At 39.5% G+C, this 20314-nt stretch overlaps 1 protein-coding gene and 1 long non-coding RNA gene across 7 annotated transcripts in view; one reads left to right on the forward strand and one right to left on the reverse strand.

The window, feature by feature from the left end:
- The window catches only part of LOC307004899, a 28117-nt gene extending 20706 nt beyond the window's left edge, over positions 1–7411 (forward strand). For both annotated transcript variants that reach the window (XR_013799173.1, XR_013799174.1), the window contains 4 exons: positions 1679–1769; positions 4408–4476; positions 5532–7118; positions 7277–7411. This is a non-coding gene — a long non-coding RNA (uncharacterized lncRNA). The remainder of the gene's footprint in view (positions 1–1678; positions 1770–4407; positions 4477–5531; positions 7119–7276) is intronic.
- Positions 7412–7819: 408 nt separating this feature from the next.
- The window catches only part of atp2b1a (ATPase plasma membrane Ca2+ transporting 1a), a 34972-nt gene continuing 22477 nt past the window's right edge, over positions 7820–20314 (reverse strand). The window contains exons 10-22 of one of the 5 annotated variants that reach the window (XR_013799172.1): positions 19813–20055; positions 19041–19282; positions 18553–18790; positions 17045–17224; positions 16871–16958; positions 16667–16773; positions 16380–16571; positions 15469–15682; positions 15010–15221; positions 14801–14908; positions 14404–14592; positions 13929–14152; positions 7820–11643 (exon numbers count right to left, since the gene is read on the reverse strand). Coding sequence is in view for 4 of the 5 variants with exons in the window: in XM_079624459.1 (XP_079480585.1) it covers positions 11314–11643; positions 13929–14015; positions 14404–14592; positions 14801–14908; positions 15010–15221; positions 15469–15682; positions 16380–16571; positions 16667–16773; positions 16871–16958; positions 17045–17224; positions 18553–18790; positions 19041–19282; positions 19813–20055 (2430 nt within the window). In the remaining variant the exon portion in view is untranslated. Of the gene's footprint in view, positions 11644–12843; positions 12901–13849; positions 14153–14403; positions 14593–14800; positions 14909–15009; positions 15222–15468; positions 15683–16379; positions 16572–16666; positions 16774–16870; positions 16959–17044; positions 17225–18552; positions 18791–19040; positions 19283–19812; positions 20056–20314 lie in introns of all 5 variants that reach the window. The other 4 variants (XM_079624459.1, XM_079624461.1, XM_079624462.1 and 1 more) reach the window with 4 other exon arrangements.

A 20314-nucleotide genomic window follows, 5' to 3' on the forward strand; every position in this document is an offset into this window, starting at 1 on the left:
TTCAGTCTGACAGCTTCTGATGCTTGACAACATGACGCTTGTTACAGTGGCCACACACACCACAACACTTGCAGACCGTTTAAACTATATAAACTGCAGATGACAGTATTTTAATGTCTCTCAACGACACATATTTCAACCCATAAACAAACAAATCCGACACACGCTTCGATAAAGTTCAGGAAGCAAAGATGTCACGCGAGCGACTCAACTGTAATGTAAGTAAACACTACAGATAAAGTGCTTTTCTCTTGCATTATCTTATTAAGACTTTAAGTCATTATTCTGTGCTCAAGTCATTGTTTAAGTTTTGAAAGTAGTTATATGCTGTTGATTTCCTCTGATATTTCATAGCAGGTCTCATGTCAGTTTATTTAGATTCATATTGTGATGATGATTGAAAGTTGCATTTATTGTGACTAAAATGAACGAACATGAACTAAGACGCACTAAACGTTCATTTTGTTGTGGTCTTTAACGCTAAGTCTTGTTATTTGACAGTTATGAAGGCTATGAAGCTCATCCTCTATGAAGGTTTATCACAGGCTTTGTTTACATTCTGCTCTCTTGAACTCACTGTCAGACTTTTAGAATAAGGAATGAATCAGTTGTTTTGCATTGTCTTTATAATCTTTGAATGGATCGCCCTCTGATATTCATATTATGAAGTAAGAATCTTGGTCTTACTTTAGGTAATAATCCTATAATCTATTAAATAACTACCTATTAACACTTAGATTTGTCATATTTTTCTTTATTAATTTGTTTATAGTGAATTCATCCTAATCATAACCTTAAAAGTTCCAAATAATGTAAACATTGCATTGATGTTTTTTATTTATTTTTATTTTTTTTATTTTTTGGTCAGCACTCACAACTGTAGGAGGGTGTTTGTTGTTTCTATGCAATGTTCCTGTAGTTCTGTGTCCTGGAAGACAGTGACTTCATTAGAAGAACAGTAGATTGAACAGAAAGATTATTATTGATTCAGCATTCATACTATGCATTATATATTTTATACTGTACAGCTTTCGGACTTCAATTTATGCAGTCAATTACGCACTCCTGCTGAACTCATTGTCAGACCTTTAGATAAACAAATGAATCGGTAGTTCTTGTTACATGTATAAGCTTCGAATGAATCGTCCTCTGATATATGTGTAATGAAGTAGAATAATAAGGAATCGTGGTTTTAGTCTCTGTTGTTGTTAGTTGTTACTGTATGTAATAATCTAGTGGATTGATGCTTATTAATAGAATCAGTTGGTGTGTGTGTGTGTAGTGTGTATGTCTGCGTCTTCATTGTTTTGTAGAGCTGCAGTGCTTTTCTTCTTATGAAAACTGTCAGGCATCAATCCATGTGCAGGGAACATGTCTTTTAGGATTGCTGTTGTTTGAAGGAAGGTTTCATCCGTCAGCTCTCACACTTAAGGGTGGAAAATAGACTTTTTTTTTCCTAATCAGTGTTTTTATCTTTTTTTAGCCTGTAAAACTGTAATTCAAATAATAGCGTCAATTAAACTGAGAAAAAATAATTTTCATATTCTTTGCCACATATTTTCACACAGCTTTAAGACTAGTTTTTTTGTAGTCAGTTTACATTTATTTAGACTAACTTAATTTGAATGTTTTAGATATACTATATGTATTAATGTTTGTGTTTATGTTTCCTCTACAGAATGTGTTTGGAGCGTCCAGTCATCAGAAGCTGAGATCTGGGACGTTAGGACAGACGTTCCCTGTAATGATGGACTTCTGCTGATGGACGGGTAAGACTTGTAACGTGTGAATGTTGTTGTTTGGCGCTAAACATGTAGGTTAGCATCATTTTCTTTTTGGAGGGTCACCCCTTTATAAAGCAAATGATGGGAACCTAAATAGGTGGGGAAGGGACGGCGGGCCAAAATTTTGAGTCTGCTAATTTTTTATTTCATTGTATCAAGAAGCATAACCCCTGCTGGACATTGTGACGGGGTTCGGGGGGGACCCGACGCGTCCCCATCCCTTCATACACACAACCATTCACTCGTAACGCGGAGATCTGACTGGGATCGAACCAGCAACCTCTGAAACCGTGAGGCAGCGCTCTTACCTGTGAGCCACAGATCTCTTGCTGAGACATGTGCTGGAACTTATATTTCACTTTTCACCTGGATGAGGCCTGTACAATTTTACAATAAATCATGCTGAGGTGGGGATTGAACTCATGCCTCCAGCGCAACCTATCAGCTGAGAACATGTGTTTAGCCACTTGCACCACTGTGGCTTTCACACTCTTTGGTGGTGTCTAGGGCCTTTTCTTTGATATAACAACTATGGATAACAATTTAATTTAAATAGTGGGGACTGCAAACTGAGGTGGGATTTGAACCTTAAGTTCAGCGCACCATTAACATCACAGAACATGTGTTTAGCCACTTGCACCACTGTGGCTTTCACACTGAGAGTTGATGTTTTGGTCACTTTGTTTGATATAATCACAGCAATTTAACGGAAGCAAGAATGAGATTTGAACTCGAATCTTCTTGATTAAAGCCCAACGCTTTATCAACTGAGCCACTGAGCCTGTTGAGTTGAAGGGTGATTTGGATGGGTTTTTATTGAGAGTTTTTTTTTTTTTTAAGGAAAAAGTCAGCAGTTGTGGGGTTTGAACCCAGATTCTCATGTTTGAAGGCAAATGATTATCCTCTGCACTACAGAAGTTGTGTTGACGTATGGTTTGTTTTTGGGTCATGTGTGAATTTTTATTGTTAAGAAAGGTAAACGATTTTTCACCTGGATGAGGCCTGAGATTTTACAATAAATCATGCTGAGGTGGGGTTTGAACTCATGCCTCCAGCGCAACCTATCAGCCGAGAACATGTGTGTTAATCCACTTGCACCACTGTGGCTTTCACACTTTTTGGTGGTGTCTAGGGCCTTTTCTTTGATATAACAACTATGGATAACAATTTAATCAAATTGTGGGGAGCGCAAACTAAAATGGGATTTGAACCTTAAGGTCAGCGCACCATTACAATCACCAAACGTGTGTTTAGCCACTTACACCACTGTGGCTTTCACCCTGAAAGCTGGTGTTTTGGCAGTTTTGTTTGATATAATCACAGCAATTTAAGAAGCAAGAATGGGATTTGAACTCTGGTCTCCCTGATTAAAGTCCAACGCTTTATCAACTGAGCCACTGAGTCTGTCAAGCTTAAGAGTGTTTTGTATGGTATTTGAAGGAAAAAGTCAGCAGTGTGGGATTTGAAGCACAACCTTGTCTACAACTAATATGCACCAGTGTGGCTTCCATACTCAGTGTTGGTGTCTGCGGCCCTTTGTTTGATACAACAACTATCGATAACAACTTATTTTATGTTGTAGGGACAACATGCCAAGGTGGGATTTGATCCCTGATTTGAGCACACCATAACCATCACAGAACATGTGTTTATCTTCTGCACCACAGCAGTTGTAATGAGGCACGGTTTGCTTTTGGGTCATGTGTGAATTATTTTAAACGACTAGTGCATCAGTGGGATTTGAACTGGTCTCTGTTGTAGTTTCGTTCTTCTAAGACTTTTGTTTAAATAACACATCATCAAGGCTGGCATGTAAAACTTCAAGGCTTTGTCTCACTCCACTGAGCTTGAAGGGGTTCTTTTTGTTACTGTAAATGGAAACATTAGGAAATGTGGCATTTGAATTCAGACTTTAATGTTGGAAAAGCAAAAATTTGCCTCTGAACCATGAAGCTGTTTTTTTTTTGGTAATGTAATACTCACAAACTAGTTTTCAAGCATGGTCAGTTTTAAGAACTTAAGTTAATTCATAATTCCTAGCACAATGAGTGTGTGTGTGCGTGCGTGCGTGCGTGCGTGCGTGCGTGCGTGCGTGCGTGCGTGCGTGCGTGCGTGCGTGCGTGCGTGCGTGCGTGCTCATCTCAACTTGAGCCTCATATCATTATCAGGACCTGAGAGACGCCCAGTGCTCTGTATTTGTCATGACAAGTGGAACATTGTTCCAAAATTATGTTATCGCACAAAGTGAAAAGTATTATTCTAATCAATTTTTAAAAATCATTGTCATATCATAGTCAACTAAAATCTCTAATTAATATGAATGACCATTAACACAACTTTGAGATGTATGCTTTTTTATTTAGTTTTTTATAGTATGACAGAGAAAAGGTCATGAAACCATGTAAAAAAAATTTTTTTTAACTATTAAACTGACAATGGATTTATTTTATTGTTTTTTATGCAACAACATCACAATGCAACTCTTTTAAAATTGACTCATTTTAAAATAAAATAGCAACTTTTTTTATGAACATTTTGTTGTGAAAAACATCTGCTATTTTGTGTGACATGAAAAAAAACTTGCATTTGGAAGATAATGCTTTGCTAAATGTGTATTTCATAGGCTCTACAGGCAGGTGGCAGGTCAAACTCATGCAAGTGGGCGGAGCCACTGAATCTGCAACTGTGACAGGTCAGTACGTTTCCCAGGATTCAATAACATGAAACTCTTTAGGCTTCAAACCAAGCGTGCCGCACAAGCCCTGAAAAGCGAAGCCAAAGCGTCTCGATCGCCCCACGGTGACTGGTCCTAGTATAGGTCATAAACCCCGCCTCCCCATGCCGTGAGACCAACTAAACAATTAAATTACACTTAAAATTACAATTTTCCAAAGATGGTTTCTGTCATTTACTGTTGTTTTTATCACGCTGATGTAAGATCAAATGTTTGTTTTTAAAATAAGTTTGTTTTTAGTTAGTTATTTGATGTGGTGGTGTGATGTCATGATTGAGAGCTGTGATTGACAGGTTCTCTGAGCGAAGTAGTCACTGAAGCACCAACATACTTTTTTACAGGATCTTCGGAGGACTGACCAGATTGGAGCTTTAAATTTAATATCTAAATTTTAAAAAGTGCAGGAGCGTGTGCTTGCGATTGATTCTGTGAAAGTGAGGGCCTTGATTTCACGGCATTACTTCCTACTTACTACTGCGCAGACTCAGGTCCCAAGATGTCAGCGCCATATCGGAACTCTGGCGGCTTCACTTCTCACCAATGGAAGAGAGCAAACGGGCGTCGTCCGTCTTTTTTTACAGTCTATGCTTCAAACCATAAAACTTGTATCCAACCTTCTGATTCCATTGAGTACTAATATAAATGGGCCACAGATTTATTAAAAATATTCAGTAAAAATGTGCTTCTGCCTTCTGGGTTACAAAATGGAGTTTGTTGTTCAGTAAATGTCCAGATTAATGCAGCTCGAGCACACAATGTGGTTTGGGCTGCAGGACTGCAAGGGTGCCCGCTTGGGTTGGTTTGAGGAGGAAGGGGAAGTTGAAGGCAGGGCCAAAGGTCTGTTGACAGCACTTCGGCTGCTGGTGGTCCAGGGGTCTTCTCAACACTTGCTGTGTACCCTGGGTCCATTAGCCAGGGAGCGCTCTAAGGTTTACATGGGGGAAAAAACATGCATTATGTATGTAACTACGGGTAACTCTTATTTGTAATATAACCTTTTTTATTCCTGACAGAGACGAAACTGGACATCCCACGCTCGTCTGAATGAGATGGAGATATGCAGGGTCCAGTCACAAATCCTGAAAAGTTGAGAAGTCATATACGCAACCCATGATAAGTTTGCCAGCTAAATCTGAGAACAAGACCATTCAAACGTCTACACAGGGCTACACAGTGCTAGTGGCACTACAGTCCAAAGCTATGCAAGAGGGTTGACGCTGGAGTCTTTGGACCAACGTGAAACGAAGAGCCGCCGCTTTGTCACACTTTGCGAGCAGGAACAGAGGAAGCCAGTTTGTCACGGCTCTCTATCCAGGCGCTCCTCTTCCTTTCATTCCTCAAAATTCCTTCCGTCTCTTTAATCCTGCTGGTGTCATCAATTATTAGATATACTTCATGTCCACAAGGAGGGGCTGTATGCTGCTTTAATCTGCAAATACAAACACAACAACAACTCGAAATCATTGTTTAATTGTGAACAACATGACAAAGATCACGCTAACGTTAAATCAAAAGATTCAAATTTCTTCTTTACTCATAAACAAACCATTCAAGAAGTTTAGTAATATCTTTTGTTCCTTTATTTGTGTTTGTATTTCGGCCATGTGACTTTCAGTTCAACACATCAGACGTTTGATCTGTCTTACCCTTCAGTTGAGAGCTGATCTGAGTCAATCAACTCGTAGATTCCAACTTTATCTGCTGGTCCAGGTCCTGATAAAATCAGAGATTTACTTAAAAAAATTTTTAAATCAAACATTTCTGTCGTCTCACCAAAGAATGGCTGTTTGAGTTTGGCGCTTCATCTACTAATGATGTTGATGCACTTATTGGCCACAGGAGGGAGCTGGTGATCAGCTGTCTTATATTATTTCATGTAATAAATAGGATTTAGACGCATAAGAACTTAGTCAATGACCCAACCTGACCTGAGGTAATTTTCGGTCTGTTGGTGGTAGAAACTGTGCAGTTTGCCATCCGCTCCTCTAGGCGGCGTAAGCGCGTTCACGTTCAGCATGACACCATTGGATTCTTGTCAACAACAGCATGACACCTGCTGACAGTTTTAAGGCCATTAAAGTACAAATCCTGCAGATGACAGCTCAGTGACAGACTCGTATTGTCACTTAACAATACATATTTCAGCTCATGTGCAAAAACAACCGACACACACTGTTATAAAGTGCAGGAATCAAGAATGTCACGCGACTCACCTGTAAGTCACTTTCCACATAAAGTGCTTTTCTCTTGTAAAGTCACTACCACACATTATATAGCAATCATCATTTGAATTTGATTTACGTTTGTGTTGATGTATCATTCTTCTATGTGTCAAAGCAGGGCTTTAATGTGTTTGCTGGATTATTTTGGTGATGCTGCTCTTTCTGTGTCAGACACTCATTCTCTGTTTAAAAGTAAAAGCTTTTTATCTGCTGATGTTGTGGTGTAGTTAATAGTCTACTGGATTCATGTTTCATAATATAACTAGTTGCTGTTCTGTGATTTATGTCTTTGCCCCACAGAATAAGATGTGTTTGGACCGTTACACCCAGTGACGTGTGGACACATTCACTGTTTGATGGACATCTGCTCAGACACAGGTAATGCTTCTAACATGTCAGTGTGTGTTGTTGGTGTGTAAATGTTTAGGTTACCATCATTTTCTTTTTGAAGGGTCATTCCTTTGAAAAGCAAATGATGGTAACCTAAGGAAGGAGGGAAGGATTTTTTTTAATAGCCTTTTTATTTATTTTTTCAGTCAAAACAAGCATAACCACTGCAGGACATCGTGATCCCCCCACACCACAGCATTCATTCATATCACAGAGATCTGGCTGGACTCAAACCAGCAACCTCTGAAACCATGAGGCAGCGCTCTTACCTGTGAGCCACAGATCTCTTGTCTGGACATGTGAAGGAACTTATATTTCACTATTCACCTGTATGTGAGCTGGGATTTTACAATAAACCAGTTAAAGTGCTGCTGGATTAGGGGTATTATACAGCCAATCTGGGGTTTGAACCCATGCATTTATCACAGCCTCATCCGCATCTGACGTGTGTTTAGCCACTGCACCATCATGGCTTTCACACTGAATGCTGGTATTATTTGGGAAGTTTTGTTGAATATTGGGAAGGTTTGTTGGATATAATGCAGTATGTGGGATTTAACATAAGCAATAGTTGGATTTGAACCCAAGCAGAAAACATTAACAAGTGTGGGATTTAAACCAAGAGTTCCACAGAAGGCAAGCAATTAACTATTGAACCACAGCTTTTATGAAGTTTAAAAAAAAAAATGTAAAGGGTGGTTTAGATTTTCATTTGGGCTGCAACAATAATTAAAACAACAATTGAACTTACCAAGAGTGAGATTTGAGCTGAGGACTCCCAGACTGAAACACAAACCACTAAGTCTAAGCTTATGATAATTGTTTCACACACATGGTTTATGGAGGGCCTTAGTTTTATATGATGAAAAAATGGCACAATCAAGGGTTTGTATCCATGCTTGTATTGTATCCTTGCCTGCAGAATTCGAAATTGGATATAATGACAACAATTAAATGTAAACGAGAGTGGGATTTGAACTCAAGGCACCACGCTCAAAGCATAATGCTTTAACACCTGAGCCACTGAGTCTGACAAGCTTAGGTGTTTTGGACTGGTTTTGTTACGATCTGTTTTATATGATGAAAAACATTAGCAAATGCATGTTTTGAACTAAGACAGCCAATCAGACTTTGTAAATTGTGATGCTGGCTTTAGTTTTGTGCAGGTTATTTAGATTTTTAGCTCAGTTACAGCAAAATTAATTAAATAAGTGTATTAGTGAACTCAGGACTTTTAACTAGTTTTAAACACAACGCTTAATTTCCTGAGTAATGAGTCTGAGGAGTGAAAGTGCGAGTTGGACGGAGCTTTATTGAGAGCTCTGCTGAAAAACATTAGCAATTGTGGGATTTGCACCAAGACAGAGTCACAAAGTCAATGTCCAAACCACAATTTAAATGTTCATGAACTGAAATATTAAACTTAGTATTGTATCAAATGTACAAACAATCAAAAAAAAAAATGTTACATGTCAAACTCAAGCTGATAGCACATACATAATGTGAGTAAATAACATCACTTGTTTATTCAAATACAGTTTTTAGCTAAATGTCCTAATTAAACTAAGGCCTAATCCTAGGTTAAACTAAGCCTTGTCCGTGAAACCGGGCCATAATGTCAGTCAACAGTACACTTTTTAACTCTGTTGTTGTTGTTGTTGTCTTAACTGTTGGTAATAATTTAGTCTTACAAGCCACAAAACTTAAACTAGCATCATTACAACTAAATCATTTATTCCAAAGATTTCAATATACAAAATAATGTCTGTCCACTACAGAATATAAGATGTTTGGACCGTTACATCAGCCACACAGAGATGGTTATATAATTGTAAAATTATTTTTAAATCTAAAAGCTGATTGATTTCGTGGCAGCCGATATGTGCATCCTTACTTTTGAGAAGCACCCATCGAGTCAGTAAGTCGAACTGGACAACCGGATCATACTTGAGTCGCTCAATCGAGTCAGTTCTTAACTTCTTTTTAATGAACCAGTTAATTGTTCATCACACAAAGCTTATCGTAAGGCTTCTGAAGAATTCTAATAGCCGTATGGACTGCTTTTAGCATTTTTGTAGTATGCATCTTTTGTATGAGAAAAATCTTGCATTATGCTTATTTAATCTAATGTGTGCTCAACATGAAGGAAAACATGGCCCTCAGGTTACGCTAAATATCAATTTTTATTCTTAAAAACCATACACGATACTCGACAAGTTTAAAATGTAAGTTGAATCACGATATCCATTTACATTGCGCAAGATAAACAGACATGTTCTTTTATTTCCAAACGTTATTAAAAAAACAAAACAAAAAAAAACAGATCCTTAAAACTGATGGATAAACATTCATTCCCATTATAGGAAGACGCTATAGAAAAAAAAAGTTATGGATTATTTTAATATATCTATTCTAAATAGCAAACTCAAGCAGTTTTTTTTATTTGATAAACATGAAAAAAACCCCGAAATAACTTATTTAAAAAAAAAGTGCAGTTGCAATGACTGAACAAATCTGAATCCCTTTCTCCTGTTTTTCTTCCTTTCTTCTCCTTTATTACACCCTTAAATGAACCAACGTATGGAGAGAAGCAACAGTCTGAATTGGAACCCGCTGCCAAAAAATTAAGTCTACTCCTAAACATTACAAAAAACACAAAACATGTTAGTATTTTGACCATAAGTTTCATGCTATAAGCCACCCTGAGTATTATATTACTTGGAGAACCAATCACGACCCTTGTTTAAAGAGTGTCCCACCCCCCCCCATGAATATAATTTATGTAAAATCCCTGTAGGTCTGGTTCAGCAGGTTGAGATGTTCTCATTTCCGCATAAAAATACAATTTATTTATATGGTCTGTATCAAAACGTTCCTTGGGAATCTGAAATAAAGTACCCTGTGCTGTGATACCAGTGTTATACGCATGTTTTTTTGAAAATTCTTCACGTTGATTCCTTTGTGTTTCCAGTACTTCAGGTCTTCTACAAACAATTGCAGCAATATTTTCTTAACTGACAGCAATCTTTATGGAATATGAAGGAGAAAAAAAAAAAATACAAACTTTGTCATTTTCATATGACCAACAAACCAAAACACTTGAGGAAATATTTTCTTTCAAAGAAACAAACAAGGAAAAAAAAAAAGAAAAGAAAATTGAAAACAATTCACTCTTTTTCCTTCCTTTATTTTTCCTTTTGACCGAGACAACAATTTACTACCTAAAAGACAATCTTAAGTTAAAATTATTTACTTTTTAAATCATTGCATCCTTTTCAATTCAATTTTCTAGTTTTTTTTTCTTTTTTCAGCCTGAGTAAACAAACTTATGATACATTGGCAGGAACTTAAATGTCATTGTTTAACTGACTGTGGACCATTTCAAATAAGTTAAATCACAGATGCATTCATTCTTTAAAGGCTGACATGGTGTGGCCTCCACTTCAAAAATCACACCGTTAAAAGCGTGAAGACTCCAGCCATTTCACACAATTCAACTTCCAAATGAGAAGGAGACACTGAATCTTGGAACTTAAAAAAAACAAAACAAAACTAACCACTTTAAGGGGTGAAATAGTAAGTATGAGAGGAGATGAAAGGACAGAGATCCTCGACTACGGCTCCCTCCCATCACTAGTCCAATGGAAAAAAAAAAAACCTCACATGGACCTCGATACCTTCTCTGCTATACAAGCCTTAGTGTTTTCTATTTGGCTAGAAGGTTCTATGTATCTACAAATATATAACAAATAAAACTTGCAGGCAAAAATAATTCGGTTTCCATAGAAACACCCTTTTTTTCCTGAAAATACAGCAGTATCTGAAATATTTCTCTTATTTCATTTGTCCCCATTTCTCTGCATCAGGAAGCTCTTCCACCAACAAACAGAAGAAAAAAAAAAAAAAAAAAAGTATCTACAAACTTTGTAAACAGACCTGTGTCTTCCAAAAAACATAAATAATTCAAAATATTAACAGCCAAATGTTGCAGAAATCAGTGTTTGAATAAGCAAAGGGCAAAAAGAACAAATGTACAACACCATCCAGATAAAGAGAAGCGAAAGCTAAGAGCTAAGCCCCCGAGAGATCCTTGGCTCCGCCCCTCTCATCCAATGAGTTCTCCAGGCTTTAGTCTCTGCGGAGACGAGCAGGTGTTGTGCGTCGTACCGAGGGGCAGAGCTGATCAAAGGGACGTCTCTAGGCTGTGCATGGGGCTCCCGGGAGTTGAGGGAGTGGCTGGCTTGCTGGGATCCAGGAAGAGGTGGATGCCGCTGTCCACGGCGTTATTGTTCTGATTGGGCGAGGGTGGGGGAGGAGGAGTGGGTGTGGCGTTTCTCTTAGTGGGGGCGTCGTCCTCTGCATCCGTGTCGTCGATGAGGGGGATGTGGGGTTCTGAGTCCTCTATCCGGAACTCCGGATGGGTCATGAAGTTGTGGATGGAGCTGCGAGACTCTGGCTTCTCCAGGCCCTCATAGGGCGACAGCGAGCTGCGGAATGCATTCACCACTCGGATCTGTGGGAGAACGGGACGTAAAGTCAGCCTTGCCGCTCGCAGAGATCTGCCGCTCGTTCGCACACACGAACACAACAGGCATACAAAGTCAAACATCACTTTTTTTTCTTTTCTTTTTTTTTTTAAGTAAAGGTTAAACCAAAGGCCAAATGGACTGGTTTTAATTGATGAGTGGAGAGTAGTGAGGTTAGCGCACCAAAACTGTCTGAGAGAGAGTGTGTGAGTGGTCAGATGTCGTGCAAAAGAAAGAAAGAGAAAGAGAGAGAGATATTGAGAGAGAGAGAGATATTGAGAGAGAAAGATAGATATTGAGAGAGAAAGATAGATATTGAATGAGAGAGAGAGAGAGAGAGAGAGAGAGAGAGAGAGATATTGAGAGAGAGAGAGATAGATATTGAGTGAGAGAGAGATAGATATTGAGTGAGAGAGAGAGATAGATATTGAGAGAGAGAGAGAGATAGATATTGAGAGAGAGAGAGAGATAGATATTGAGAGAGAGAGAGAGATAGATATTGAGAGAGAGAGAGAGAGATAGATATTGAGAGAGAGAGAGATAGATATTGAGAGAGAGAGATAGATATTGAGATAGAGAGATAGATATTGAGATAGAGAGATAGATATTGAGATAGAGAGATAGATATTGAGATAGATAGATAGATATTGAGATAGATAGATAGATAGATAGATAGATAGATAGATAGATAGATAGATAGATAGATAGATAGATAGATAGATAGATAGATAGATAGATAGATAGATAGATAGATAGATAGATAGATAGATAGATAGATAGATAGATCCAACTCTTGAAAACCTGATGCTTGTGTTACGGTGAGCTTATCCTCTGACCAAGGGACAGAAAATCCTCTTTTCTCAGGATTGAGAAGTAACAGATGTACCAAACTAGAAAAAACTTCTCAGTTGTCACATATAGCCAATTATTCAAAATGCAAATGAGAAAGAGAGAGAACGAAAACAGGAGACAGGAGAAGAGAGAGGACACGGTAACCCCAGAGGACACAGCTCAACACATGAGGTTAATATTTTTGGGCATGCTTGTATTGGTGGGGAGGGATCGATCACTTATTATGTTGTGAATTAGAGACGCAAAACTTTAAAGCAGCCAAGCAAGTTTAAGCTAACCAGCACAAGTAAATCCACAAACGGTCTAGAGACTGGACCCATGCAGAGCAGCGCTACCTTGTGTTTCAACAGAGGTAAACCTTTGAGTATAGCCCATGACACATTTCACAGAATCTAAGAAGGAATATGCGGCAGTCAGTGTCGTAGCGTTTCAGTTCCCCAAAGTCCGATATCCATTTTATTAGCCCATTTCAAGACTAAAAACAAAAGACAGTTTCAAACAAAATACAAAGTGCCCTGAACAGAGAAAAAGGGTTTGTGGACAGCCAAGGACCTGATGAAAGATGGAAATATTGATGTGGTTAGAATTGTGCTGAAAGACAAACAGAAACGACATGAGTTCACCAGCTTCTCTTCCAGTCGCAGATCATCCCTGTAAAATAACAAAGTTACATAAAAGACAGACAGAGAGAGAAAGAGAATGAGAAAACTGGCACTGAGTGGAGTATGTGAAAGTGTGAGAAAGAGGAAACCGCGTTGAGTACGGACAGTAACGCCAAGAATGAGTGAACGAGCAAAAACTGACACCACAGGAAAGGTGACGAACAGCAGGATTACAGAAAGAGGGGGGAAGGAAGTTCATGTTGTGGCTAAACTACAGCACAACATCCAGCATATCTGTTAAAAGACGATCCTACAGGAACCCGAAATACTTACCAGAACAATGCCTTTAAAAAAAAAAAAAGTCCCACAAACCCATTCACAAGACCAATTTGGTGCGATTGGCTGGGTTATCAGTGTGACCATGGGCGTATACTCAAAACATTTACACGCGGAAGACTATGAGCCTGGAGAGCACGCGCAGGGCTGCAGACACACCGGACGGTATTAGACAACTACTCTTCATCGGTGAAACCCAGCCAAAGCCATCAAACACAGACACAGATACCTCAACCTTAACACTTAAGATAAACAGCCGTTAACATTGAGAAGCAATGTGGAAGATGTTTCGAGATACAAAATCGTTTCGGACAAGAGAGAAGGAGACATTAGGAGAGGAATGAAGACCGTTAGGCGAGAGGAGGAAATGTTAATTGTCATGCACTAATAAACACGCACTCACACCCGACAGTGGCAGAAGCGGTGTTGAAGGCAGTAGCAGGAGATAAGGCTACATGTGTAGGGCTAGAAACATTGGTTACATCGTGCTGTTGGCTGGTGCTGGAGGGCTGGCGCCTGGCGGACGCCTGAAAGGAAATTCCGCTCTGGAACGCACTCACTACATCCATCTGGAAGGAATCAGAGAGTGTGATAGGCCCAGAGAACGCACAGGAGAGAGAAAGAAAGAGTCAGAGGAAGAAGTGAGAAAAGAGAAGGGATAGAGGAAGAAGGGCACCCATATAAAGAAGACAGAGACAGAGAGTAGCTGAGAGGAGAGAGAGAAAAAAAAAGGCACTGAATTAAAAGAACCTGACCTGACATTTGCCTTTAGCATTGATCGGCTTATTGCACTGATAAACTGCATTAATAAACCCTCTTCCACCAGTATAAGTGGTGGATCGATGGGAGGGTGTATTAACTCAAACCATAATCAGAAGAAAAAAAAATCAAAATTGATTAAGCAAGGCGGGCATTAGGGCTCCTGACTGCGGAGTTGCGCTGTTTTCGAGAGGTTACCTGAGTCTGAATGCGGTTGAGGCCTCTGAACCAAAGGATCTGCCCCCTGCGGAGCTCTCGCTCAGCATGATCGATTTCCTCCATGTCATCCAGCTCCTCCAGCTCCTCATCTGGGATTTCCTCTTTCTGAGTGCCGTGACCAGCAGACTTCAGGAACTTCAGCCGACTCGTGGGGATCGAGGAAATGATCTGAATGAAAGAGCGCAGAATCAGATAGATATCAAGTGGGCCAGGACAACAACAACAACAAAAAAAGCTCTGTCATGCAATTTAGCTCACTGCCATTAGGGGGCACTGCTCTATTACTATTGAGGAGTTTGTATTGGTGCAAGTTTACAGGCTGGCTACAAGCAGCTGATTTATATAATACGAGGAGGAATAGTCAGATGATGCTCACCTGTCCCCAGAGTAGACATCCAAAGCCCAAGAAGACGCACCATAGCCACTGTTCAATATTGAGCCCCACACAGCTGAATGGCTTTCCTCCAAACTGCACGATCACAATCTGAGGGAGAAAGTGTCAAATAGATCCACTTATTGAGTTCATGACATTATGCTTAGATCACACAAGCATTTTTAATTCAGAAATATCTTCATATGGTATACCTGAATAACAAAAGTCCCAAAGACGATGCTACAGAAGATCAAATTGTTGAAAATGCCTTCGAAGACATTTCGTTCCCCATGGATCTTCCGTGCATTGATTTCATTAAACAGCTGCATCAACACAAAGGTGTTGAAGACGATGGTGTAGTGCTCAGAAGGGGGGGAGTGAAGAGGGGCATTACGCCCACTGTCGATGTCGAATATCTTCTCACCTGAAAGTTGAGCAGAAAGTTAAAACGTTGCAGGGTTAGAAATAATGCTCTTTGTAGCATCAGAACAGAATTAAGGATACAACAGCAGTTACAATAGACCGTAGACAATTAAAACTAACAACTGTTGGTTATTAATAATTATTTTAACTTTTCACAACCTGCAGGCTCCCTTTTCATGGATGTTTGCTTTATGCCATTATAACGTGCTTGACTCGGTTGGTTTAATCATTCTGTTGCCAGTTCTTACCAGCAAAGAGCAAAGTGAAGATGATGGTGAGCTGGTAGACCCCATGACCCAATATGTTCTTCATCATTGTCCTGGAGATGAGGGGTTTATTACGGCCGTAAGGCTTCCTCAGCAGAAGAGATTCGGTGGGGGGTTCAGTGGCCAAGGCCAAAGAGGCAAATGTGTCCATAATCAGATTTACCCATAACATCTGTACAGCTTTCAACGGAGAGTCCTGGGAGAGAGAGAGAGAGCGAACAGGAGGTGACCGTTCTGACCTCATTCACAACGCTCAAAAACACCCTCTCAGTTCTGCATTTGCATGAGTGCTGACTTTTTGCATTTTGTGCACAGGTTTTCAGTGGAAATCTGCATAATGAATTTAAACATGTGAATACGGAGCTGAAAAATGATCCGATTAGACGAAATATTTAACACAAAGCGCAGAACCACGTGAATTAGAGGTGTGGAAATTCTGGCGGAGTCTGCGAGCACAAACAGTGAGTGGGCCAGCTCATGAACAATATCCAGGGACAATTACATACGAAACAAGCAGAACACCTGAGGCCTGAGCCCACGTCCAGCCTTGGCTACTGACAGCAATGCAAAAGCGCGGATGTAATCCCCCCGTTCATTACGCAATAATACAGGACCTCAACTGCAATCAGCTCGACTATCATTCCATTTAACAGAGGAGAGCTGGCTCATTTCGGACTGGTGCTTTGTCTGTGGACAGCAGTGCCAGATCCCATGCTGACAGCCTGCGAGTCTTCATGCCTCAGCCTAACAATTTCCAATCACTTCACACAGGATGGGTAGCAATCAGCGGCTTCCATCCACCACCACGGTTCATCTGTTAAGACGCAATGCTTTGCGCAGAACGGCACTATTTATCTTAACAGCACGGCCAGCGAGGCTTTTTTTAATGATACCTGTGTGATGCAAGCTCCAGTAAAGGCCACGATCACAGCCACCACATTGACGGTGAGCTGGAACTGGAGGAATTTTGAAATGCTGTCGTACACATTCCGCCCCCACATGACTGCCTTGACAATGCTGCTGAAGTTGTCGTCAGTGAGGATGATATCGGAGGCTTCTTTAGCCACGTCTGTGCCAGCAATGCCCTGAAAATAACAAGCACACAATATAAAAGGCATTCAAATCAAAATCGAATGCACAGAAACCTTATAGAATTTAATTTTTTTCTGTAGCCACATACCATGGCAAACCCAACATCGGCCTTTTTTAAGGCAGGGCCATCATTGGTGCCGTCTCCTGTTACCGCCACAACCTGCCTCTTCTCCAAAACAGTGCTGTCAATTATACCTGAAGGAAAAGACATGTGTCAAGACACAGCGATTCCAGAGACACTTTTTGAGCACAGAATGAATCGCTCGTACTGTAGGAGCGAGTCTCTGAGCACCTTTGACTAGTGTATGCTTGTCTGTCGGCGAAGATCTCGCCAGCACTCGGAGTTTAGGCCATATTTTGTCAATCCGCTCTTGTTCGATCTGAAAAAAAAAAGAAAAAAGGAATCATATTATGAGCTTCTGTGTTTGTGTGAAAAGTCCTGCCATTAATAGACTGTGCCTTTCACCTCTCCCTTTTCATTACGGATCCGGCGGTTGAACTCTTTGCCCTCCAAGCAGAGGAAGTCATCTCCTGGCTGCAGGATGCCACATTTAGATGCTATAGCGCGGGCAGTGTTAAGGTTGTCCCCGGTGACCATGCGCACTGTGATTCCAGCACGCTGGCACTTTCTAATGGCATCAGGGACCTGAGCGGGAAAGAACAAGTGAGCATGACCGAGAGACGTTATTAATGCAAGAGACTCTTTCTTGAAATTAAAATAGTTTGGTATTTCTATGGTTGAATTTTACTAGGGCTGCAACAAACTATTATTTTGATAACGGATTATTTATTTCTTTGATAAATTAGGGGAAAATATTGATTTCAGTGTTTCCCATCTGTCCCGCCACAGTTTCATAATGAACCGAAAATATATTTAAACATCACATAAAAGGCCTTTAACGGCAATATTGCGTTATCCTCTAATTAAATAGCAAAAGGCTGTGACTAAATAAGTCTGTTCACGCTGCACATGATCCGGCGTTTTCCGCCAAAATAAAAGCTCAAGGGTTTTTTCTCTTGAAAGTGTAGAAATTAGAACAAAAGTAATTTCCCTATTGTAGCGCAAATAAATGTAATATTATGAAGTATTAATTTTCATTTATTTTACAGTGCATTTGTTTTACAATTTAAGACTATTACTGTCATAGGGATAATAATAAAAATATAAAATGATTATTATTATATTGTAATTGTTTGGCTTCCTAAAATACCGGTGTGAATGTAATGTAGACACTATAAGAAAACAAAAAAAAAAAACTAAAAAAAAAAAAGAGTTGAGTCCCCTTTAAAATTCAGGTACAAGTCAAGTCACAAATTTTTTTTTCTTTGTTAAATTTGCACACTGAATATGGGTTGGGGCTCTTAATTTGGAACGTTTAAAGTGCACCAGATTGATGAATTTAACTTTAAAATGTACACAATTTTCTTGAGGTCCACCCACAACAGTCTCACAAAATCGTGTGGAAAAAACTGTATTTACCATTCAAAAATTATTTCCATTATTTACAAAATTGTTATTCCACATCCTGCCCAATGTTGTCCTCCAAACAATGTACAATTTGAAGGCAATGAAAACAAATATGTTGAATGTATCCAAGTATGCCATGTGCAATTTAACATTATGTGGAGTTGTGGAACTGATTGCTTACCATTTGAAAGTAGAAATTAATCACTAAATAAAAATTGTATCACTCATGTTACATGTCAAATTTTAGCCTTATATTTAATGTCTTTAATGTAAACAATAAATATTTTAGAAAAATTATTATTTTAGTTAGAATTTTTGCACTCCTATTATATAGTGCTCCGTCTCTTTTTTGCGCATTCACGTGCTGGTGCCAACTCGCTGTCAGGACAAGCCTTTAAGCAAAATGAAAATATTTGATTGGCTTTTTAACATTTACACAAGGATATAACTGTAAAATGCAAGTAATATGCTGAGGAAAACTTGTTACAAATGGCTACTGCTTGTACCTCTGGTCTGACTGGGTCTTCAATACCAACGACACACAAACAGGTGAGCCTGCTGAGGATATCGTTCTCGTTCTCCCAGTCTGGTTCTCCTTCAGAAACAGGGAAGTCCCTGTAAGCCAGGCAGATGGTCCTCAGGCCCTCAGAGGCCATAGGCTCGATCACTTTCTTCACCATGTCATCTCGGTCTCTGGGCCGGAAAACCTTTGCCTCACCCGTCGCTGTCATGACTTTAAAACACCTGGGTGAGGAGAGAGCAGGTAAGATATTGCAGATACCCAACAACAGCACATGGCAACTGAGCCATCCGAGTCATTTCTCCAGGGAAATCTATCAGTAACACAGCCTAGGGGCTTTGGAGGGTGAGGTGAGGCATTTGATCTGCCAATCAAGATTGCTGACACACCTCTCACACACCTTTTAAGAAAAGCGACAGAATTTTAGCCATTAACAATGACCAAACCAAGCATTTATGATCGAGCATGACATACTTCTTCAGCAGAATCTCAGAGGCTCCTTTGCTGAACATCCGGAAGCTTCCGTCAGCATTCTTCAGCACGGTGCTCATGGATTTCCTGACGGAGTTGAAGGTGTAGACTTTGTAAAGCTTCTCTTCAGGGATTTCGTTGCGGATTGCTTGATAGTCTTTTTTCAAGTCCACGGCAAAGCCCAGCAAGGCACATTCAGTTTTGTTGCCCACCTGACGATTCAGGCCTCCCTCCTTCTCAGGGGGCTGGAAGAAAAGATCATCTAGTTAAAAATCGGAAAAACTATAATAATAATATGAGATAAGCTTTCAAACATCTTGCAAAAGGGTTTTAATTCAGCCACCGGTCCTAAACTGCCCAAAATTGATATCAGTAAAAGATACAGCATTATGATATACTGTTATTTAAAGGGATAGTTCACCCAAAAATGAACACTCTTTCATCATTTACTCTCCCTCAAGTTGTTCCAACCCTGTATGAGTTTCTTTCTTCTGTTGAACACAAAAGATATTTTGAAGAACGTTGGTAACCACACAGTTGACGATAGCCATTGACTTTCCTGCCTATTTAGATAGTATTGTATTATTAAATCATATTTTTAATTAGCTTTTTTTTTCATTTTAGTTTAGTTTTCATTTTCATTTTAATTTAAGCCATTTTGCTATTTGTTTATGTCTTTATTTTTGTAATTTTAGTCACTATTGACTGATAATGTAGTTAAAAATGCTCAATCCCAAAAAACAAAAAAACAAAAAATATAATAAAAATAACTCACCATGATTTTGGTGGTGTAAGCGCAGTTGACACTGATGCCCACTGTGAGAAGCTCCATGATGTTGGCAGGAATGAGATCAGGCTCAGGGACTTTCCTGTAGTACTTGTCAGCGATATTGACCTGAACAACTTTCATCCGGTTCATAGTCAGAGTCCCTGTCTTATCCGAACAGATGGCTGTGGCATTGCCCATGGTTTCACAGGCATCAAGATGCCTCACCAAATTATTGTCTTTCATCATTTTCTGAAATACAGCAGCAAATTAAAACAATGAAAAATTGGGTTGGTAGCAGGGAGGTGATAAACTGACAGATAAACAATAAACAGATTGAGCGCAAGATTAAACAGGAAAGTCCACTAATCCCCAACTAAATGGCAGAAATCCAGCGAAGTAAATATTACTGTAACAGCTACAAGGGGTGGGTAATAAATACGAAGCGATATGCGAAAAGAGATGGAAAATCATGATTATTAGATCAGCATAATGCTGTCAGACAATGTGT

The sequence above is a fragment of the Phoxinus phoxinus genome, assembly GCF_949152265.1.
Source record: "Phoxinus phoxinus genome assembly, chromosome: 9".
In the NCBI taxonomy this organism is placed as follows: Eukaryota; Metazoa; Chordata; class Actinopteri; order Cypriniformes; family Leuciscidae; genus Phoxinus; species Phoxinus phoxinus.